General features: G+C 44.4%; 5 protein-coding genes across 5 annotated transcripts; 3 read left to right on the top strand and 2 right to left on the bottom strand.

Moving 5' to 3' along the window:
- Positions 1–4: 4 nt before the first annotated feature.
- Positions 5–1,125, bottom strand: VTP01DRAFT_10125 (uncharacterized protein; the record flags this gene model as incomplete). Its single annotated transcript, XM_069378453.1, has 5 exons — positions 5–397; positions 470–550; positions 615–773; positions 872–1,031; positions 1,112–1,125. The coding sequence occupies 5 exons, from the start codon at positions 1,123–1,125 to the stop codon at positions 5–7; spliced, it is 807 nt and encodes a 268-aa protein (XP_069239550.1).
- A 150-nt stretch (positions 1,126–1,275) lies between these two features.
- Positions 1,276–3,792, bottom strand: VTP01DRAFT_10124 (uncharacterized protein; the record flags this gene model as incomplete). Its single annotated transcript, XM_069378452.1, has 11 exons — positions 1,276–1,570; positions 1,640–1,741; positions 1,798–1,925; positions 1,985–2,155; positions 2,224–2,386; positions 2,451–2,641; positions 2,726–2,929; positions 3,003–3,199; positions 3,268–3,445; positions 3,523–3,711; positions 3,769–3,792. The coding sequence occupies 11 exons, from the start codon at positions 3,790–3,792 to the stop codon at positions 1,276–1,278; spliced, it is 1,842 nt and encodes a 613-aa protein (XP_069239549.1).
- Positions 3,793–6,247: 2,455 nt separating this feature from the next.
- VTP01DRAFT_10123 (uncharacterized protein) lies at positions 6,248–7,761 on the top strand (the record flags this gene model as incomplete). The annotated part of the gene is made up of 2 exons (XM_069378451.1): positions 6,248–6,841; positions 6,901–7,761. 2 exons carry the CDS (start codon positions 6,248–6,250, stop codon positions 7,759–7,761), a joined length of 1,455 nt encoding a protein of 484 aa, XP_069239548.1.
- A 2,972-nt stretch (positions 7,762–10,733) lies between these two features.
- VTP01DRAFT_10122 (uncharacterized protein) lies at positions 10,734–14,482 on the top strand (the record flags this gene model as incomplete). Its single annotated transcript, XM_069378450.1, has 11 exons — positions 10,734–10,823; positions 10,887–10,968; positions 11,042–11,180; positions 11,251–11,409; positions 11,469–11,625; positions 11,684–12,054; positions 12,118–13,459; positions 13,526–13,728; positions 13,786–13,934; positions 13,996–14,286; positions 14,361–14,482. 11 exons carry the CDS (start codon positions 10,734–10,736, stop codon positions 14,480–14,482), a joined length of 3,105 nt encoding a protein of 1,034 aa, XP_069239547.1.
- Positions 14,483–14,792: 310 nt separating this feature from the next.
- On the top strand, positions 14,793–18,539 carry VTP01DRAFT_10121 (uncharacterized protein; the record flags this gene model as incomplete). Its single annotated transcript, XM_069378449.1, has 17 exons — positions 14,793–14,838; positions 14,896–14,981; positions 15,058–15,196; positions 15,253–15,446; positions 15,513–15,993; positions 16,067–16,236; positions 16,304–16,649; positions 16,710–16,779; positions 16,846–16,945; positions 17,020–17,067; positions 17,133–17,295; positions 17,366–17,478; positions 17,540–17,765; positions 17,832–17,888; positions 17,949–18,022; positions 18,077–18,349; positions 18,429–18,539. 17 exons carry the CDS (start codon positions 14,793–14,795, stop codon positions 18,537–18,539), a joined length of 2,697 nt encoding a protein of 898 aa, XP_069239546.1.
- Positions 18,540–18,888: the final 349 nt, after the last annotated feature.

The following is an 18,888-nucleotide window of genomic DNA, read 5'->3' as shown; positions in this document are numbered from 1 at the left end:
GTCTTCAAGCATTCCAGTCGCGGCTCATGTTGTTGTTTCCTGGATATCCAATTTTCAGGGAATCTGTGGTGTCTGCGTTGGACGTTTGTGATGATACAAGTGTGGCAGAATTTGAGGGTGACGGCCAATATTGCTGTGAAGGATATTGCGGCTGCTGCTGGGGCTGCACTAGACCCCCGTAAGGGTTCTGATAATACATGTTTGGATACTGGTAAGCCTGCCGGTTGGCAGCTGCTAGCATATTTGGTGGTGCAGCGGCGGCGGCGGCGGCGCCGTAAGGGATTGTATTGGGCGCTGCAGCAACAGGAACGCTTGGACGCATTGAAGGAAGCGTGGACGAAGGATGCGCAGCAGCGGACGACGATGATGATGGCGCTGGCGACAACGCTGACGGTTGCTACGCGGGCAATGTGTCAGTTACAGGAGGGGAGGGAAGGGGAGGGTTGCGATAGCAACAAGAAGGGCTTACAGATTCCGCTGCTTTGTTGGCAAGTATTGTAGGTTTCGGCGACGCTGGTTCCTGGTTTCCGGCAATGGGTGGCGGCGGAGGCTATAAGAAGGGTGCTTCAGCGCGCACGTTTTCGCCATTTGAACCTTATCATCCGTGCACTTACATCATCGGGCGCATTCAAACACGCTTGAATCAAGTTTTTGCCCTCTGATTTTGCTACAATCGGCTGCAGCTTGGGTGTCGTGAAGGTATACACTAGACCTGTTTCTGATACAATCAGGAGCAGGATCTGTGTGCCTGTCAATGTCGATAATTCGTATGCCTGAGAGAAAAACGAAAAGTTTCCCATGAGAACCTTTGCTCGCTTGAAACCGTAGCCAGTGTATGTACTGGGGCTGCTGTGGAGAGTGTCCTCTGTACCTTCTTCATTATACCAGCTTTGCGCTTTGAAAAGGTAATGTGCCGCCGATTCTTGTCTTGAATGTACTCTATCTTTATCTTCTTTCTGCCGCTCTGCTGCTTGCAGGGCACTTCGCTGCCATCGTCATCTTCGTTGTCGTCGTTGTAAAGCGAATCGTCTCTTTTGTCAAGGGATCAGTTGCGGTGCATTGCTATTCGGTAAGCTGCTGTGTGCTTCTGGCCCGCTGGTGTTCTACAAACCTGGATCGAGGCATGAATGCAAATGGAAGCTTGTCTTTTTTTGGGAAGAGGAGGGAGCTCGGCCTTCAGCTTGAAAGTCGCGGAGATTGTGAAAATCATCGTAGCAACCCCCCACACATGCAAAAAGAGATAACACAGTTTTTGGCACACAAAAATTCGGGTTTTTAGTAGCTATGCCATGAACAAGCATCTGAATCATCAGAATCTTCATCTTGACCAAGCGGTATAGGTTTAGAGGGCTCAATGACAGACTGCGTTTGGGTATTGATAATATTGTCTAGGGAGTTTTCTGATACATTTTGATCCACGTCCGTTGGAGAGCTTTCGTTTGCCACACGACTTGTTCCTGTATTTCGTTGCGTCTCTATAGTTCCTTCCCCTTCTCCAGAAGTGCCGCCTTGCGCTCGCTTCCTCAGATTATTCCATATTTCTTCTCGTTTCAGGACTTGTGTCTCTCGTCTGCGATAAAATCATCAGAGTATCAACAACTGCTCCAAAAAAAATCACTGCTTTAGTGTTTCATCTTACTTTTCATCGTCACGAATACATTGCTGTAAGCACTGTTCAAATAGAGATGGATTCATTTCCATCAAGATCTTGAGTGCATCAGGCACCAAATCATTAATGACTCTGCGCGTCACAGTATAAGTAAGCACCGCTTGCAATTACTGTACAACTCGACTTACTTGTTCCAATGTGTTTTCGCATGTTTGTAGAGTGCTGGAAATATGATAGGCATGATAACATCAATGTTGTCGCCCATCAAATTGATCAAATAATCATTGTTCCAATAATACAGAGCCCGCTCCGCAACCTACAAACAACGGTCGATTGGTATCTAATGCAAGGTTGCAGCGAGAGATAGGACTGTACCTGAAAGTGAGTGCTTGCTATACATTGTGCCAGTTTTCGGAACGCTGGTCTCATTATTTTTCTAAATTCTACTGCATCTGTAATATCCAATAATTCTTCCAGTTCTGTGAGAAACATGACTTCTTTTGCACTGTTGACCTTGGGCCAGTATCGCAGCAAGCCTCGAACAATCTAGGATATCCTATCGGTTAGCTGCTTCACCAGCATCTCTCTTTTCTTTTAAGAAAGTTATTTCTCACCGGTGTAGTAAGGGTAGGATCTTTTTCCAGGAACTGCACGACGCAGTATGCTAGCTGTGGATGATATAGAGACAACGTAGACGGCTTGTGGAGAGGTATAAGCACGCGAAACAAAAATGTTTTGTGTTCTTCCTTCAATGGCAGAGCAAAACCATTGATAATACTAATTTAAAAAGGATCGCCATCTTAGTAACGAGATGTTACCATCAAATTATTTGTGATCTCACCTGCCCATAATTTCTAGTAATTCGGCAACGCCATTGAACCGCTCTGTTTCGTATATAAACTGGAAGAATATATTGCTTATCGATCTTCGTATGAAAGCACGCAAATTAAGGAATTTGCCGTAAATCCGGTGAAGCGTTGTTTTCAAAAAATCGCGCTCTCGAGGATCTTCACTGTCAAACAACTCTAGTAACTGTAAGGAGTAAAGGAGAGAGAACGGGAGGGGGGTAATGTTATTAAGTTTTAGTCGAAGCTGTTTAACCTGCCAAGGACTTGCCTGCAGAATAAATTTCTGGTCAATGTATTTCTTTGCAACGTGTGTATTGAAATCGGGTGATTCAACGAAGCGAAGAAAGAACTCGTAGACAAGTTGCAGGTGTGGCCAAGCAACTTCAAATACTGGTTCCTCTTCCTCCGCATCGACGCCCTCAACCGCTGGTTTGCTTTGAGGTGAAATTGAACGGAATGTGTTCACCGTAAACTATGGTCCCGCATGTGTAAATGTCCCGAATTCTAAGCCGATTGATTGATCTCGCGAAGGCATATATACGAACCATACGGATTACATCGGGATAAATCTGGTCTGTGATTACGTTCCGTGTAGTTGCCACGTATTCTAACATTTCCTGAAGTGCTTGGCGCTTGATCTCCTTTCCTCGCAGGTCGCATGATGGGTCGTTAAAGTCAAACATGGTCTGGCACTGGACTAGCTTTCTTACAAATAACTGCTGTCGCTGTCCAGGAGGCACCTCTAAATAAGAAGACCAGGTTTGTTAATGCAATACAAAGCAATGGGATATGTATCTCCTTGGAGATTACCGTTAAAGTGAGGATATTGTTCCAACTCCACCTTGTCATGCGCGAAAAACCGCGAAGAACGCTGGCGCCGTGGAGTCTTGACAACTGGTATAGTATCCTTCGGAACGCCTTGCTGGAGCCAGTTGCCTGATGCTCCTTTGGCAAGGTTCATCATTTTACCAGTAACAGCCGACTTTGTCTACACGCGCGGGCGAGTTATTATTACATGGAATGTGCAGATATTATATGCTTCGGAAAACTATGCTCCCCCCATACCTGGCCTGCTGCTGCCGGCTCAGCAGGTGAACGACTCGGTTGCTGAACTACCACTGTGGGCGTTTGCACTGGCTCTGTAGATTGGCTGACATTGGTGGTCGACGACGAAGCTGAAACTATCGAGGATCGTTGCTGCTGCTTGTTTCGAGATTTGGAGTCGCTTTGGTGCGTTGATTTGCTCCTGGAAAGCTGGAAAAGAGCATAAGGCAAGAGAGTATACGACTGCAGGATGTGATCGTTACTTACGACGCCTTTCAATCCTTTCATCATTTTGCTCGTAGTTCAACTCGAGGGAGTCTGAGGGTGTGCGGCAAGTTCTTTTCAAGTGGTGAGCTTGCCTTCTGCAGGATCACTGGGAAATTGAGACCCGACCAGTGGAGGAGGGGTGCGAGCAAAGATGCCTTTTTTTCTTCCTTATCTTATGCTTTGCTATTCCAGGGTTATTCTTTCCTGCTGATCTGATCAGTAATATGCGTACTTGACACATATTTGTGGAGACAATAATGAGAGTCAAGTAAATCATCAGCCGTCGTAGCGCATAGTTGTCATGTTTCTTTCACGAGGAGCCAGTAGCAGCAGCATCTAAGAAAATGCTTCAGCCCACAAAGTGAGGCGCTTTAGGTTGCATCGTATAAACTGGCCTGTTACTATTTCAGTTGCTCTATATTCGACGGTTAATTTATGCCTTGCACTGCAATTTATAGAGCACAGGCCTATTTCTTCCTTCCCCCCTCCTTTTCAGTTGGCTCGCTTTGATTTGGGAAAACCATCATGCTATCTGTGGCGCGCCCGTGGGGGCTAGTCGTACAGTGTTATTCGTGACACATGCTAATATATTAAATCCTACGTCGCTGCTTTTCGGCCTTCGCTAAAACCAAGGTCGAACACCATTCAATTTTAGCGTTTCTTTACTTTGTTAAATACATGAATTGTACTGAACGAGATGCAAAGACACTATTCCCTCAGCATATGACACGCCGCTCGGTTCTCAGTCGGCCAAAGGACGAGGTGCCTACATAGTTTTCCAAACGTGACACGGAATATCCACGTTTTTTGGCAACTACTTGCACTCTGCAAAATCTCGAGGCGCTCGTTTTACCTCTTGAAAAGCAGACGGGCTTGCCGGTGAAAAATGGATGATTCTTTAAAGAAGAATTGTACATGCGTATGCAGTGCCTTGAATCTTCAAATTGACGCGTACGCGCAGAGTTCACGGTTACAAAAAAGACAATAATTACAAGATGTATATATTCTAAGGACTATGTGGATCTAATTGAGCTTATTTGGATGAGATAATATCCATTTCCACGACGTCTCTCTTGTTGCGCGCCGTCAGTGATGGACCCTTAAAGATCCATAACGGGCTATCCTCTTTTTGGAAGGCAGAGCCTGCTCTGATATCCGATAATATTCCAAAGTGAACCATGTCAGCTGAATTTTCGGCTCGGAAAGATAAGGGGCGTGAAGGGGAGAGGAAAAATCTGTCAGGAAAGAGCACCAGCAGCAGCAGCACATTCGTATGCATCGGCGAGTGGATGTGGATAAGAATCTAACCGGAAGGCCTCATTTTGCCGTTGGGATTTGCTTAATTTGGCCATTCGCACAGACAAATGTAAACTTATATTAAATTGCTAAAATTACAAATATACTTTCGTTTTTTTCGGTAACGTGGCATTGGGATTGGCAACAGCTGCTGGAGAGAGAGCGCCGCGTTCTAGGAGAATGTGAGGACAGCAAGGAGTCAGTGCGGCAAGAGAGGCTATACGAATTGCGATCCTCCACTGAATTTTCAAATCATTGGATCGTAGCACCCTGCAGGTTTGTTTGATAGCCTTCGTGTCAGCAGAAAGTTTAAAAACAAATGATAGTATGGCGAACTGTCAGGTGCGCTAGTATCCACCTGGACACTGCCTTTGCGCCCGAAGGGCTGCCTGACCTAATGTTGTTGTTCCGAAGTCCATGCGTGCGGCCAGGTTTGTATTGTTCCCCTTTCTTTTTTTTTAAAAAAAATGGGAACTGTCGTTCGCCGAGTACTATATGCAAACAGAATAATAATAATAATAATAATAATAATAATAATAGTAATAATAATAAAGATAGAAATAATGATATTGGAAGAGCGATGGAGCAACAAGTAAGGAGAAAGGGTCCTTTTAATTTACTTCTATTTTCATGCTTCTGCATCCTGTACAATTCCTAATCTATGGAACGAGGTGGATGATATTTTCGACTCTAGTGTTTCTCCTTCAAAACAAACAGGAACGCGGTGCAGGGGCTCAAAAAGGATGACCGAAATGAAAAAAGGCAGGATCGGTGGAGCTGATGACAAAGCCCAGCCTTGCGCCCTTAAACTTTCAGCAGCACTCGTATGTATGTACATATGTATGTAAGTGTGGATGTACGATGGCACAAGGTCGAACCGAAAAAAGGAAATCATGCTTCTCTTAGAGATCGGCTCCCCTTTACATCATGCCGTGTCAACAATGGTAAATGGGGAATAAAAAGGGTTCATTCCAGTACAGTCCAGTTTGTTCCACCTCTTCCCTTTTTTTCTTCTTCTTCTTTCTTTTTTACTCGTCTTCACTTCTCCTGTTGTTCATCTGTTTGTTTATTCGACGTCGAGCTTGCCCTCTTTCCTATTCATTTGAATTCAATCCGTCTTGAAGAAATATAAATCTGGCAGACCTTTGCTCCATTTTCCATTTCTTCTCGAACGAATAACATCATGAATGCAATCCATTTACAACACCCTCCTTCCCAGGACGAGCACGGTGCTATGCAGTCTCAAAACTATTATTATTTCTATGGAGCTACTAGCGACAGCAGCCCCTTGACAACAACGCATCGATTCGGCGAGGATAACGCCTATCCCACAATGCCCCCTTCAACGATAGCCGCGGCGGTCCACCAGCGAGGAGCGCCTACTACTTCATCCGGCTTTTTCAACGATTTGCAGCAGCTCGAGCAGGAACACGAGACAGATTGCTTTGACCAGTATCCATCCATTTCAGATTTTGAAGCGATTGTGCAAGGTTATCTACGCAATCTATCTCCAAAGAAACGTGACAAGGCACTCGTGGATCGAAAGCGCTACAGCTTGATTGCAAGAGTACTCAAGGACCCTAGAAATACCAGTATTTCCACAGCTCAATTCAGATTCTGGGTCAAAAAGATGTTCCAACTGGTCCCCGGACAAAATGGACTTGATATCGTCTGTCACGACAACAAGCCTGTCGCAATGCGAGAGCAAATCTATACGATATTGGTCCGTGCACATAAAGAAGCAAATCACGGCGGTCGGGACAAGACATCCGCTTTGGTAAGTCATCTTCTCTTTGATGCAATGCAACATTCGATTCTGAGATACTTCTTTGTAAGGTTCGACGCCGATATTCCTGGATACCTAAGGAACTGATTGCACGGTTTGTCCGGCATTGCCCCTTCTGCATGTCTCGACGTAATGGGTGCCAAAGTCCGCCGATCGGTCTCCTACCGAGGACACCACCAGACTACCTAGCAACTGCACCCGTCGCTGCCTCCGACCATCACAGCAGCGAGCAAACAGCAGCAGCTATGATGGCAGCACCTCTCGCTTCCAATACCGGAAGCAGCAGCATCGATAACAATGGGTTATTGTTTGTGAACGACGGATCATGGCATGCCTGCTTCCGTCCGACCGATCCGAACCAGTTGCCGGTTAGCTACCCAGCACCCCCTTCTGCTCCTGAACGGCAAGCCAGTAGTTCTTCTTCTTCTTTTACGTACCATCAGCAGCACCAATGCGACGAACAGCAAAGCCATCCATTGGGGGTGACGAGTTTTGCCCAAAGCACAACGAGTAGTGAACCTACCACCAGGGTTGCCGCAAATTTCGACATATGTTACCGCGATTTTAATCAAGCTCCCCAGCAGCATCAACAACAACAGTTTTCTGCTGCAACGCTGGCGCACCCGCAACCTATCTATGTACATACAAACCGGTCTATCAAGACGAGCGACTTTAAGTCAAACGCCATCTTTCCTTACGATCTTTCAGCACCTTCACCGTCATCATCCTTCTCGTCGTCTTCATCTTCGTCCACTTCGGCTTCCTCCGTTGCATCTTCTCCAGCTACGCAAACACCGACTTCTATGGATCAACATCAAGCTATATTTCCTCCACCACCAACGTCTCAGTGGTACTCTATGCCGCACGCGAACAACGGTGCACTACAACAGCAACCTCAACTATTCTTCTAAGTCCTTTACATTCTATGGAGACCAAAGGGGCTAGGATTATGCGACCAACCCATGGAACCAGCTTGCTTCTTATTTTTATTGTTTTCTTTTTCATCTTTTCATTTAGCTTTTTTTATGTGTGTACTTTTCCTCCCGCACCCATTTCTCTTATATCTGTCTGAATCTGTGTCAGTTCTTCTCGTTCTGAATACTGCTAACCCTAACCCTTTTTCTTTGTATGGTCTCCTCTTTCTCTTTTTTATATTCTTCTTTTTTCTTCTTATATATAACGCACTCTCTCTCACTTTCTCTCCACCCTTTTTCTTCTTTATCCTTTACATACATGTCTTCCCAGTTGGAATTATCCCTCACTTTATAACTCTACGTTACTACTACACCCGCCATTGCCTGTATGCTCTCCTTTATTTCTTTCATCTTCTTTTTCTAAAAAAGACCTGTATCCTTTCTTCCTTCCATACTTTCCGCTTCTCTCCACCAGTCTGGATGCCATGTATTGTAAATCAGTTATATATAAAAAGATCAATTGTCTAGTCTGTTTTGGTTTACTTTCTATATCCAAAGATCCAAGTTGTCAAAATATTGCATATGCAGATATGTGACAATGTACATAACAAGTTCACGCTTGTTGAGAACCGAATATACGAAATTTGCATAAGCGAAGCAGAGCTGCTGCTGCTGCTGACTTGAGTCGATGCAAATGTGGGTCTGATTTTGCGTGATCCTTACATCCGAGGACCGGGCTGCTGCTATTTTGGTGGTGGTGAGACTCTGATGCAGTTACTTAAACTGGATATGTTTTGTTCTTCTCTTCTCTTCCTAGTAATCCCATGTACACTCCAAATGACCTCCGAGTGGATGGGGGTGTTGGGTCGATAAGACCATGCAACGGAAGCATGAATGACATATGTGCATGCTCGAGTCCTTCTTTTGCATATGATTGAGGAGGACGCCAAGTTCAATTTGAGAGAGAAATGGATGCTGCTGCTGGTGCTTCGGAACAACGAGAAGGAGGAGAAGCAGAAGCAGCAGCAGCAGCAACAACAACATCTAAAGTGAAACTTTGCTCTGCACGCACGTCAGTGCAGTTGTTCGGCCAGAACCTCATCCATCGCTGCAGCAGGCTCGGAAAGCACTTGGGATCAGGAGAAAGAATGCACATCGTGACATCAACACTCCACTGAGTTATTGAGCTTGTTTATTAGGGATGTAAGGTCTTGGCGCAGATCCAAATCCAGTTAACAACATGGTCTTTTTGTGTTTTTTTTTCTGTATTTCTCCCTCCCTTTGCCTGTTGTATAATTATGTCGGGTATCCGCAGGGACTTGCAGTCTGCCGACCACATTTTGTTGTATGGAATCACATCCCACGCATCCCATGTGCTCGCACATAAGTCGCGCCCGCACACCAAACGCGTGCTTTCTATGGGCAATAGAATTCCCTCAAATGATAAAGTATCCAATGCCGTGCTGATTTGCAAACGCATGACACAGTTTAGCAAACAAACATCTCCTCCTTTCTTCTCTTTCTTGGGTTGTGCGCGCCCTGTGAGTTTCTATTGACGTATGTATCACGTCCGTCAATTGCTGTGTAGCAACTTGTTTTCCATCTCTCTTCTGTTGCTGGCTACAGTAACTGTCAAATAAATGTAATTGATATCGCTGGAACCAATGAATTAAAGTCAATAGATATCTACAACAGAATCCGTTTCAATCCAAATTTGAACCTTGCTGAGAAGAAGAGATTCACGATAGATTGCTGCCGCTCGACGTTGTAAATAATCGCCCCCCTTTTTGGGAGCCTTTGTCATCTGTTGGTGCGTCCGCGCAAACAATGAAGCGTGACCTTGGGCAATCGATGGGGTTTACAATGCATGTAATCAGCCGATCCGTCCCGCGGTAAGACTTATTCTCATGAGCAGTATGCTCTAGAACAAGCTCGGAAGAACTAGGAGTATATCCAGCCATGTCGCGGGCTCAAACTTACACATGTACCTATTTTTGCGTTGATAATATCCGGATCACTCATGATCACGCTGCAATAGTCTTCCAGGTACTCTGCAAATGAAGATATTGCTACATCAATTCTCAAGACTTGACATAGAAAACTTGCTTTTAAAAGCTTCTACTCGTAATTACCTATGCTTAATTGTTTGAAATAACGAAACTCTTCCATGCAGCCGATAATCAATCATGGTTTCCACGAAGAGCGAAGAAAAATACTATGTAACCGCCGCCCATTGGAGTCTGTCCTTTGTAAAAAGATCAATTGAATATCTAACACGTACTTCCTATACAGCTCAATCGTACCGTCGTGCGTGGACGAAGATCATATATATATCAGGATCAATTCAAAATCTACAGTAGTGTGGTAGGGCAACGGCATCAACCGAAAGTAACAAGGAGTCAACACATTAATCGATATCCTTCAACTGGATCCTTCTTTACTGTGCTGGAGTGGATGCCGATAAGCTTTGAGTGTATGAAGGAATTGCATTTGAATGGCACGTCGCCAGAAGTCCATTTTGCAGGATCTAATCCACGGAGTCTCCAAGAAGAATAAGCAGCGCGAATACAATATCGGAACTACAATATCCTTCTTAGCTTGTTGGTACCTGAAGCAGATGAATGTTTGTTTTTCGTAAATTCTGGGTTGTATAATATGTTACGAACTTGTCAGAAAATATTGTTGCTTACTTTACGTAGCTTTGTATATCGATGAACTCCTAGAACGATCCTCTTCCGCAAAGAATATCATCCTCGAGACTCCATGCATCAGCCTCCGTCCTAACTTCATCGCAAAATTTTCGTTCTCAGCTTGGAGAGAAAGAAAAAAAATTGTGTGAGTGCCTGGACAAGTTTTTTTCTTCCTTTGCGGGCCAAGGAGAGGAGAGACACACACCAACATTGTTACCACCCTCGCATTCTGTATAAATCACCTCATTCGCAATCTCCTCGAGTCCCTCTTTTATAAATATGGATCAAAACGCCGTTTACCAACTATTTGTTTCGACCTACCATCCCGATCCGAACGTGCATAAACAGGCCGAACTGAATATTCGAAACGTGAGTCTAATGTATGAATGCCGGACGAGCGAGCGAGTAGGCTCACTGGACGTGTATGTGTAGATCGAAACGCACAATGGTTTCTTACCTATAGTTCTTCGAATTCTCGCTTCTGAGGAGCTCGAACTCGGCGCTCGTCAAGCAGGTAAAACGTTGCCGTGGAACAAAAAAGAATGTTGCAAAAAAGCAAGACTAACAATGAATAAAAAAATATATAGCTGCTATCTATTTTAAGAACCGTATGAACAAGGCTTGGGATCGATCAAAAGATGTTGCCAACCCTATCAACGAGGATGATCGCAACATGGTTAAGCAGTCTATCATGGAGGCACTTTTGAGAGCACCTAGCGCTGTCCAGTACGTAATCACGAGACCGCCAAAAGAAGAAAACCTTCCGCTTACATTGACATCTTTTGTCTTTTGCCAGAGTACAATTGACTTCTTCCCTCCACACTATTCTGGCTAATGATTTTCCAGACCAATGGCCCAATTTTGTTAATGAGTTACAGAATCTATTAACATCCTCGGATCCTCGCGTCGTATACGTTGCATTGTTGGCCCTGAGAGAAGTCATCAAAGTCTACCAGTAAGTTTCGTGTTCTCAAAAGGGATTGTGTTCATCGATTAAATACCATTCCTATTCAGATGGCGATCTTTGGAGCGTCGTGAACCATTGCAAGAAATCATCAAACTTACATTCCCTGCTGTGCAGACTATCTGCAACAACCTTGTCAACTCTGATAGCATTGAGGCAGCCGAGATGCTGAAGCTTGCTCTAAAGATCTATCACTCTGGTATCCAGGTACGTACTGAAATGAATTTGATGGTGTGACATAGAGCTCATATCCATCTCAAACTAGGTTGATATTCCCAAATGCCTCCAGGAAACATCTTCCCTTGTTGCATGGGGTACCATGTTTTTGCAGTTGGTAGACAAAAAGATTCCATTGGAAGCCATGCCAGCAGACCCAGAGGAACGGGAAAAATATCCATGGTGGAAGACCAAAAAGTGGGCATACCATTGCTTGAACCGTTTGTTCACCAAGTACGGCAACCCGGCATTGTTGCCTCCGAGTGCATCCAAGTACATGTCGTTTGCAAAGAATTTTGTAAACAACTTTGCACCCAACATTTTGCGCACATACCTCAAGCAAATTGAAGAATGGATTAAAAAGGAAGCGTGGATGTCTGCAAAGTGTCTTGCATTGACAGCTGCCTTTTTCAGTGACAGGTATCTACGCAGCAAAAAAGGGATTCTGTATAACAAGCCCAGCTAACGAACTTTTACACGTAGCATCAAGCACAAGACTACTTGGCAAATTATCAAGCCTCACACAGAGACACTCGTTGCCCACTTTATTTTCCCTCAGCTCTGCTTCTCCAGCGAAGACGAAGAGCTGTGGCAGGAAGATCCAGTGGAATACGTGCACAAAAAGATCGATCCTCTGATGGATTTCGACTCGCCACAAACCAACGCTACGAACCTTCTCATCGACCTTGCTCGTGACCGCAAGAAACACACCTTTATGGGTATCCTTGGCTTTATCAACAATGTTTTGAACAAGTACATGGAGACCCCAGACGACCAAAAGGATGGACGTGAAAAGGACGGTGCCCTGTGCATGATCGGCTGTCTTTCTCACCAGGTGCTGCGAAAGAAATCGCCTGTCGCTAACATGATGGAACCTTTCTTTGTCACTCACGTCTTCCCCGAATTCAAGAGTCGCTTCCCGTACTTGAGAGCCAGAGCATGCGATATGACTCGCCATTTCAGCGACATGGATTTCGCCAACGAGCAAAACTTGGCTACCTTGTACCAGAACGTGCTTGATGCTTTGCGCGACTCTGAATTGCCCGTCAAAGTCCAGGCTGCTTTGGCTTTGCAGCCAATGATCCGTCACGAAAGTGTGCGCATTGCCATGGCACCCAATTTGCCGTTTATCATGCAGGAACTTTTGAACCTTACCAACGAAATCGACATTGATATGCTTGCGAACGTTATGGAAGAGTTCGTCGAAGTTTTTGCAGAGCAATTGACACCGTTTGCCGTTCAGCTGTGCACCCAGCTTCGTGACACTTTCCTGCGTATCATGGAAGAAGTTGCACAGGCAGACAAGCAACTCATGGATGACGATGGAGAGTACAGTGGTGATGTCGAGGAAATGAGCGACAAGACCATGGCAGCGATGGGTGTGCTAAAGACGATTGGTACTTTGATTTTGAGTTTGGAAAGCACTCCCGATGTTCTGCAGCAACTGGAGAATGCTCTTTTGCCGGTCATCACCTACACCTTGGAGAACAATGTGTTGGATCTTTACGACGAAATTTTTGAAATCATCGATTCCTGCACCTTCTCCGCCAAGCGTGTTACACCTACCATGTGGGGCGTGTTTGAGTTGATCTACAAGGCATTCAAGGACTCTGGCATCGATTACATGGATGAAATGCTTCCTCCATTGGACAACTACATTTCTTACGGTCGCGATGTCTTTGTCAGCAATGAAAACATTCAGCGCATGACATTCGACATTATCGACACTGTCATGAAGAGTGATCGACTTGGTGAACACGATCGTGTCTGTGCATGCAAGTTGATGGAGTCCGTGCTCTTGAACTGCCGCGGTCAAGTTGATGGAGTAAGTTTTTTAAACAGTTGCAAAGTCTAGAGGATGTATGAGCACTTATCAAATTTTATCCCACAGTACATTGCTCCTTTCCTCAACCTTGCGTTCCAGTACATTTTCACTGGTTCCATGAAGACCAACGAGTTCCGCGTGCACTGCTTGGAAGTTGTTATCAATTGCTTGTACTACAACCCAGCATTGACGCTTAGATTGTTGGAAGAAAACCAATGGACTCAAGGATTCTTTACACTCTGGTTCAACACTCTGGACAAATTCTCAAGGTATGGAAGGAGAAAGCATTCTGTGCCTCCTGTAGCTTATTTACATGTGAAATGTAGAGTGCATGATAAGAAGCTTGTCATTGTTGCATTGTGCGCTTTGCTGCAGCTCCCTGTAGAACATATTCCTCCTTCACTGCAGGGTGGATGGCCTCAAGTGCTCACTGGTATCATTAACGTGTTCAAGACATTGCCCAAGGCAATTGAGAGTAAGTAGAGAGTGACTGAAGTCTGCTTTATGCATTAGACTGATATATACCATTTCACTAGATCGTCAGAGCCTTGAAAAGTATTACGGCGAAGGATTCGATGAAGAAGCAGACGGCGATGACTTTGGAGGACTTGATGGTGGCAGCGTAGATGACGAAGACGAGGATAACGGAGACGAGGATGTCGTAGATGAAGATAACGAATACCTTGAGTACCTTGCGCAACAAGCTGCCAACCACTCTAGCGATGCAGAGTTTGATGAATTTGACGAAGAAATTGAGGAAGAACTCTTGTTTGAGTCTCCGTTGGACGAGATTGATCCTTACGTGCAATTCAGCGATGTGTTCAAAGGTAAGAGATCCATCGATCAAAATAGCAGTGGTAGATGGATATGGTGGCTGACCAATCTATCTATTTTATTACAGAACTACAATCCGCCAACCCGGCATCGTATACCCTGTTGACAAAGGATCTTGATCAGGAACAACAAACCTATATCATGTCCATCATGTCAACAGCTGAGCAACATCGCGTTGCCGCTGCTTAAACAAAAACTCATATATACAGACATGCGCACACACACTCTCTCTCTCACTCACATACTCTCTCTCTCTCTCTCTTACTTCTTTTCTTTTTCTCACACTCACATACATATCACTATACACCATTTAAAACGACAGAACTCGGAAAGTCTTTTAAAAGAGCACGCATTTTCTATATAATAGTTAACTTTCTTCTTTCCCAACTTACAAGAGCAAACATTTTTTGTGTGTCCTCGGTTGTGTTCCGACTTTCCTAAAGCAGGGCCGAAAATTCAAGCGCGTATACTAGTACCTTTCAGTCAACGCACTTGCACAATGGTGTTAGATTACTTGACCGAGAAAAAACTACGTCCGCTCTATGGTGCGATCGACAATACGATCCTTTTCGATTCGTAGAGTCTCATTTCCGTTTTTGCAGAGGCGATCGACGATGGTCAAAACAAGCAAGCGCTTCAACATGCCAACAAGTTGTTGAAAAAGAATGCAGACTGGCCACTTGTCAAGGTAATACATATATTCGCCCTCACCAAAAAGTAGAATTTTAAGTACATCCAACTAAACTGCGTTTTATATCACAAAGGCCCTGAAAGCTGTAGTTTTGGTGAGAACGGGAAAGGACGCTGAGGCCGAGGAACTATGTCAACAAGTCAAAAAATGTGTGCCTACCGACGACGCCACTCTCCAAGCAGTGACGATGGCGTATCGTGAGCTCGGGCATCGTATGTGGATGTGGCAACTCTAAGATTTGAAGGATACTGAATCGGAAAGAGGATAGATCACGCCGTTGTCGAGTTATACGAGAATGCAGCTAACCAGCAACCAAAGAACGAAGAGTTTGCCAAGAACTGGTTCATGGCGATGGTGCGCAACGGCGATTACAAGGGACAGCAAGCGGCCGCGTTGAAACTTCATCGCACGTTCAAGCAGGATAAGTACCTGTTTTGGGCCATCATGTCACTTGCATTGCAGGTATAACACAAACAATGCAAAAATAGCTGTGATTTACACTAATGATTTATTTCTCTCTCAACATAGGGTCAAAATTCAGCCTTGTCGTACACTTTGGCGGAACGCATGATGGCGAAAGCTCATGAGGAAAATAGACTCGAAGAAGTCGAGCACATGCGACTGTACCTACTCATTCTTTTGGATCAAAAGAAGCACAAGGAAGCATTGGCGTTGCTGGATGGTCCTCTCGGACAAAAGTCGCTTCGAGATCCTGAAGTGCGCCAGATCCGCATGGAGTTGCTGCTAGCAAACGAAAAATGGGAGCAGGTGTTGGAGAGTGCAGAGCAAGCACTGCGTACCGAGAACGCGGATGATTGGATCAGCTGGCAGGCTTACTTTGATGCAGTGCAAGCTCTGCTTCCAAACGATTCCAGCCTCGCTGATAAGGCATACACTTTGGTGGCTGATTTGAAAAAGGCAGCGCTTGAAGCATCCGTCCTGAAAAGAGGACCGTTCCTGGCCGAGCTGGAGCTTGATTTCCGGTTAGGAAAGGCTGCACAGGGATCCGGTATGCATATTGAAGAAAGCAGAAAAAGGTTATTATTCATCGATACGATCCTCAACTGGCCTCTGCAATTTAGAGCAAAATACGGCGCTCGAAAAAATCGTCGCTTACTTTCAACGTTTTGGATCGAAATCATGCTGTTTTGAGGATATACAGAATTACATTAAATTCTTGAGAGATGACAAGACCAAAGCCAAGGACTTTGTATCTGCACTTGTCAAGAACGTCGGGGAGCCAAAGGAAAAGGTTCGTATATCATATAGGAATGATACAATGCAGTGAGAGTGAGACAAGACATATCTGATTCAAGTAGTCCGAGCAAATCAAAGCAGTGTACAAGACTGTTAATATCAAAAAGATCGAGCGTTATCTCGATTTCCAGACCGATCTTGATCTCAAAACTGGATTATCTCTGGTGAACGAGCTATGGAAGCTGTATCAGGATGCATTGCCTTTGGGCGCGAATTTGGAAAAGACTGAGAATCAATACGGTGACGAGTTTATACTCTTGGCCAGCCAAATCCTGCTTGATCTATACAAGCAGCACCAGCAACCAAACTTGCTTATACAGGCAATCTGCATGCTCGAAAATGCACTGCTGAAAAGTATATATAATTTCCACATCAAACTTACGTTAGTACGTCTGTATTTCATTTTCGGTAAGTTACCGCAAGAGCGAAGCGAATTTATGCACAGCGTTCTTAAGATTTGCTATCAAGGTGTACATACACGTCCTATGCAAATTTTGGCCACGATGGACATTAAGCAGATTCAGTATGATACTATGATGTAAGTCACAAGCCCTGATCCTAAGATAATGCTTTAGAGGGAATAAGCTAATATAGGAGATAACAGCCATTACTTCACCGATCGATACATTTCTCTGGCAGGTTTTGATAACCTCGAGGACACGCTGGCCGAGTCTTTGATGATTTACAAAAGCAATGAGCTTGAGGTATGTCTGCAACATCAGTGGGCATATTTAGTTCGTTCCAATATATTCACACCCTCCTGCGTTTAACCGAGCAGACTCCCGAAATGCTTGTCAAGGCTTATCAGTATGGAACTTATTCCAAGGTAATCTTATACACTTTGAAAATGAAATGTCCCTTGTTAAAACAAGGAAAAAAAAATATTCGTAGATCCAAGAGTTTATAGAGTTCCAAGCCCGATTAGAGAACTCGCTGCAGCAAGCCATCACCCACGTTGAACTTGCGCGCTTGGAAGCGATCCGCTCGTCCTTCCAAGCAAAGTATGCAGTGCAGCTGTTGCAGGAAATGGATGTCTCTAAAATGAAAATTGATGGTAAAATGACAGAAAAAGACGAGTGTGTCATTTGTATTCTCAATTCATACCTGTATTTCCCATTTTGTAGATGAGTCTATCAGCAAGCTTTCAGATAACAGAGACTTTAAAGTGTTTATGAACTGTAACTCGGAGCATCGCCCAAGAGCCGAGGAGCTTTTCAAGCCAACCGCAAGTTCCAATGTAAGTCTAGTAAGAAAAACAGGCAGATACGGTTTGTAACACGGCGAGCTGCCGCTCTTAGGTAATCAGCTTCCAATTGTTCTCGTTTATATTCCATGTAGCAAGCGCAGCATGCAGCGTTAAAGTCGAAAAGGATCTCAAATCCATAGTAGAGAGTTTCGATGCATTCATTGCACGTCAAGATATCGCTCAGCATGTAACTCCTCAAGAAATGTCATTAGCCAAATACATTAATGTCTTGGCCCAAGCGCTTGTCTTGATTAAAAATCCTGAATCGTGTAAATCCAGTAAGTTAAAAATTGACCTGTCACTGTACATCATTCTTCTTCCTCTAACAAGGAAAATGTGATTAGATGCAGAACAGGCGGCTGCGTTGTTGGATAAAGCAGGAGCTATTTTGGAAAAAGAAAGTATGTCCATTCTGTTCACGATAGAACAGAAACAACATAGATCTGATGCTATATGACTAGTCACACCGACGGATTGCTTCCGTGAGGACCCACTGTCGTGGCATGCTTTCCACAAGCTATTTACTGCGCTGGAAGTAAGAAGACGGATATTAACAGTGAACATATCGAAATACTTAGTGACATAATAGGCATTCAACTTTGCAACCATGCTGATTGAAATGATCAACAAGGCGCTGGGCTTGACAAGCAAGGACGCTAAAAAGAAGGCGGCTGACAACGCTGCTAACGATATCTTGTTGACGGCGCTGTTCAAACTGCAGGCAACCGTCAAGGATGTCCTGATAAAGTCGCAAACAGCAGCGCATCAGGGTGTTGACCTTTTCAACTCCCAGTTCCAAAAGCAACTCGTGAAAAAGGTCATTGACGATAAAGAATACGTCACAGAGTACTTTGCCACAAAGGTAAAAAAAAAAAGAAATGATAATGCTAAGAAAGCTGTGATGTTTCTTATCGGACTGCTGACCTAACAACAAATATTAGGAGGGACAATCGAAATTGCCTGATATTGTCAAGAAAATGACGTCAAGCTGGAGCTCGTCTGTTGCGCGCCTTTCTGAAGAGTTTGATAGACGCGTGCAAAAGCTTCAATAAACCAAACAAACAAAAAATAAAAAGTATCTATCATCATATAGAAAATTACATCCCCTCTATTATCATTGTAGTCTCAGAGCAACGATCATCGTAAAACCCAATATTTCTGTACAGTGAAACTTGATCGAATGGAAGCCCTGCGTCTATACACTTTTTGTTCCTCGGAGGATAATACATAGTAAGCTACGTATAGGTTATTTCCTTTTCGATATATTTCTACAACAGCGTTGCCCCAGTCTGTTATTCATTAAACCGTAACCGGAATAGAGACTGCTCCGCGCAGTTAGTTTCATTGTCAGGAGCGTGAGACTGCGCACGGAAATTATCAGATATGTATGTACTGCAGCGT

Source organism: Rhizomucor pusillus, assembly GCF_041956525.1.
Source record: "Rhizomucor pusillus strain CBS 183.67 unplaced genomic scaffold VTP01scaffold_8, whole genome shotgun sequence".
Taxonomy (NCBI): domain Eukaryota; kingdom Fungi; phylum Mucoromycota; class Mucoromycetes; order Mucorales; family Lichtheimiaceae; genus Rhizomucor; species Rhizomucor pusillus.
The sequence above is the reverse complement of the archived record's forward strand: the minus strand, read 5'-3'. Positions and strand labels throughout refer to the sequence as shown.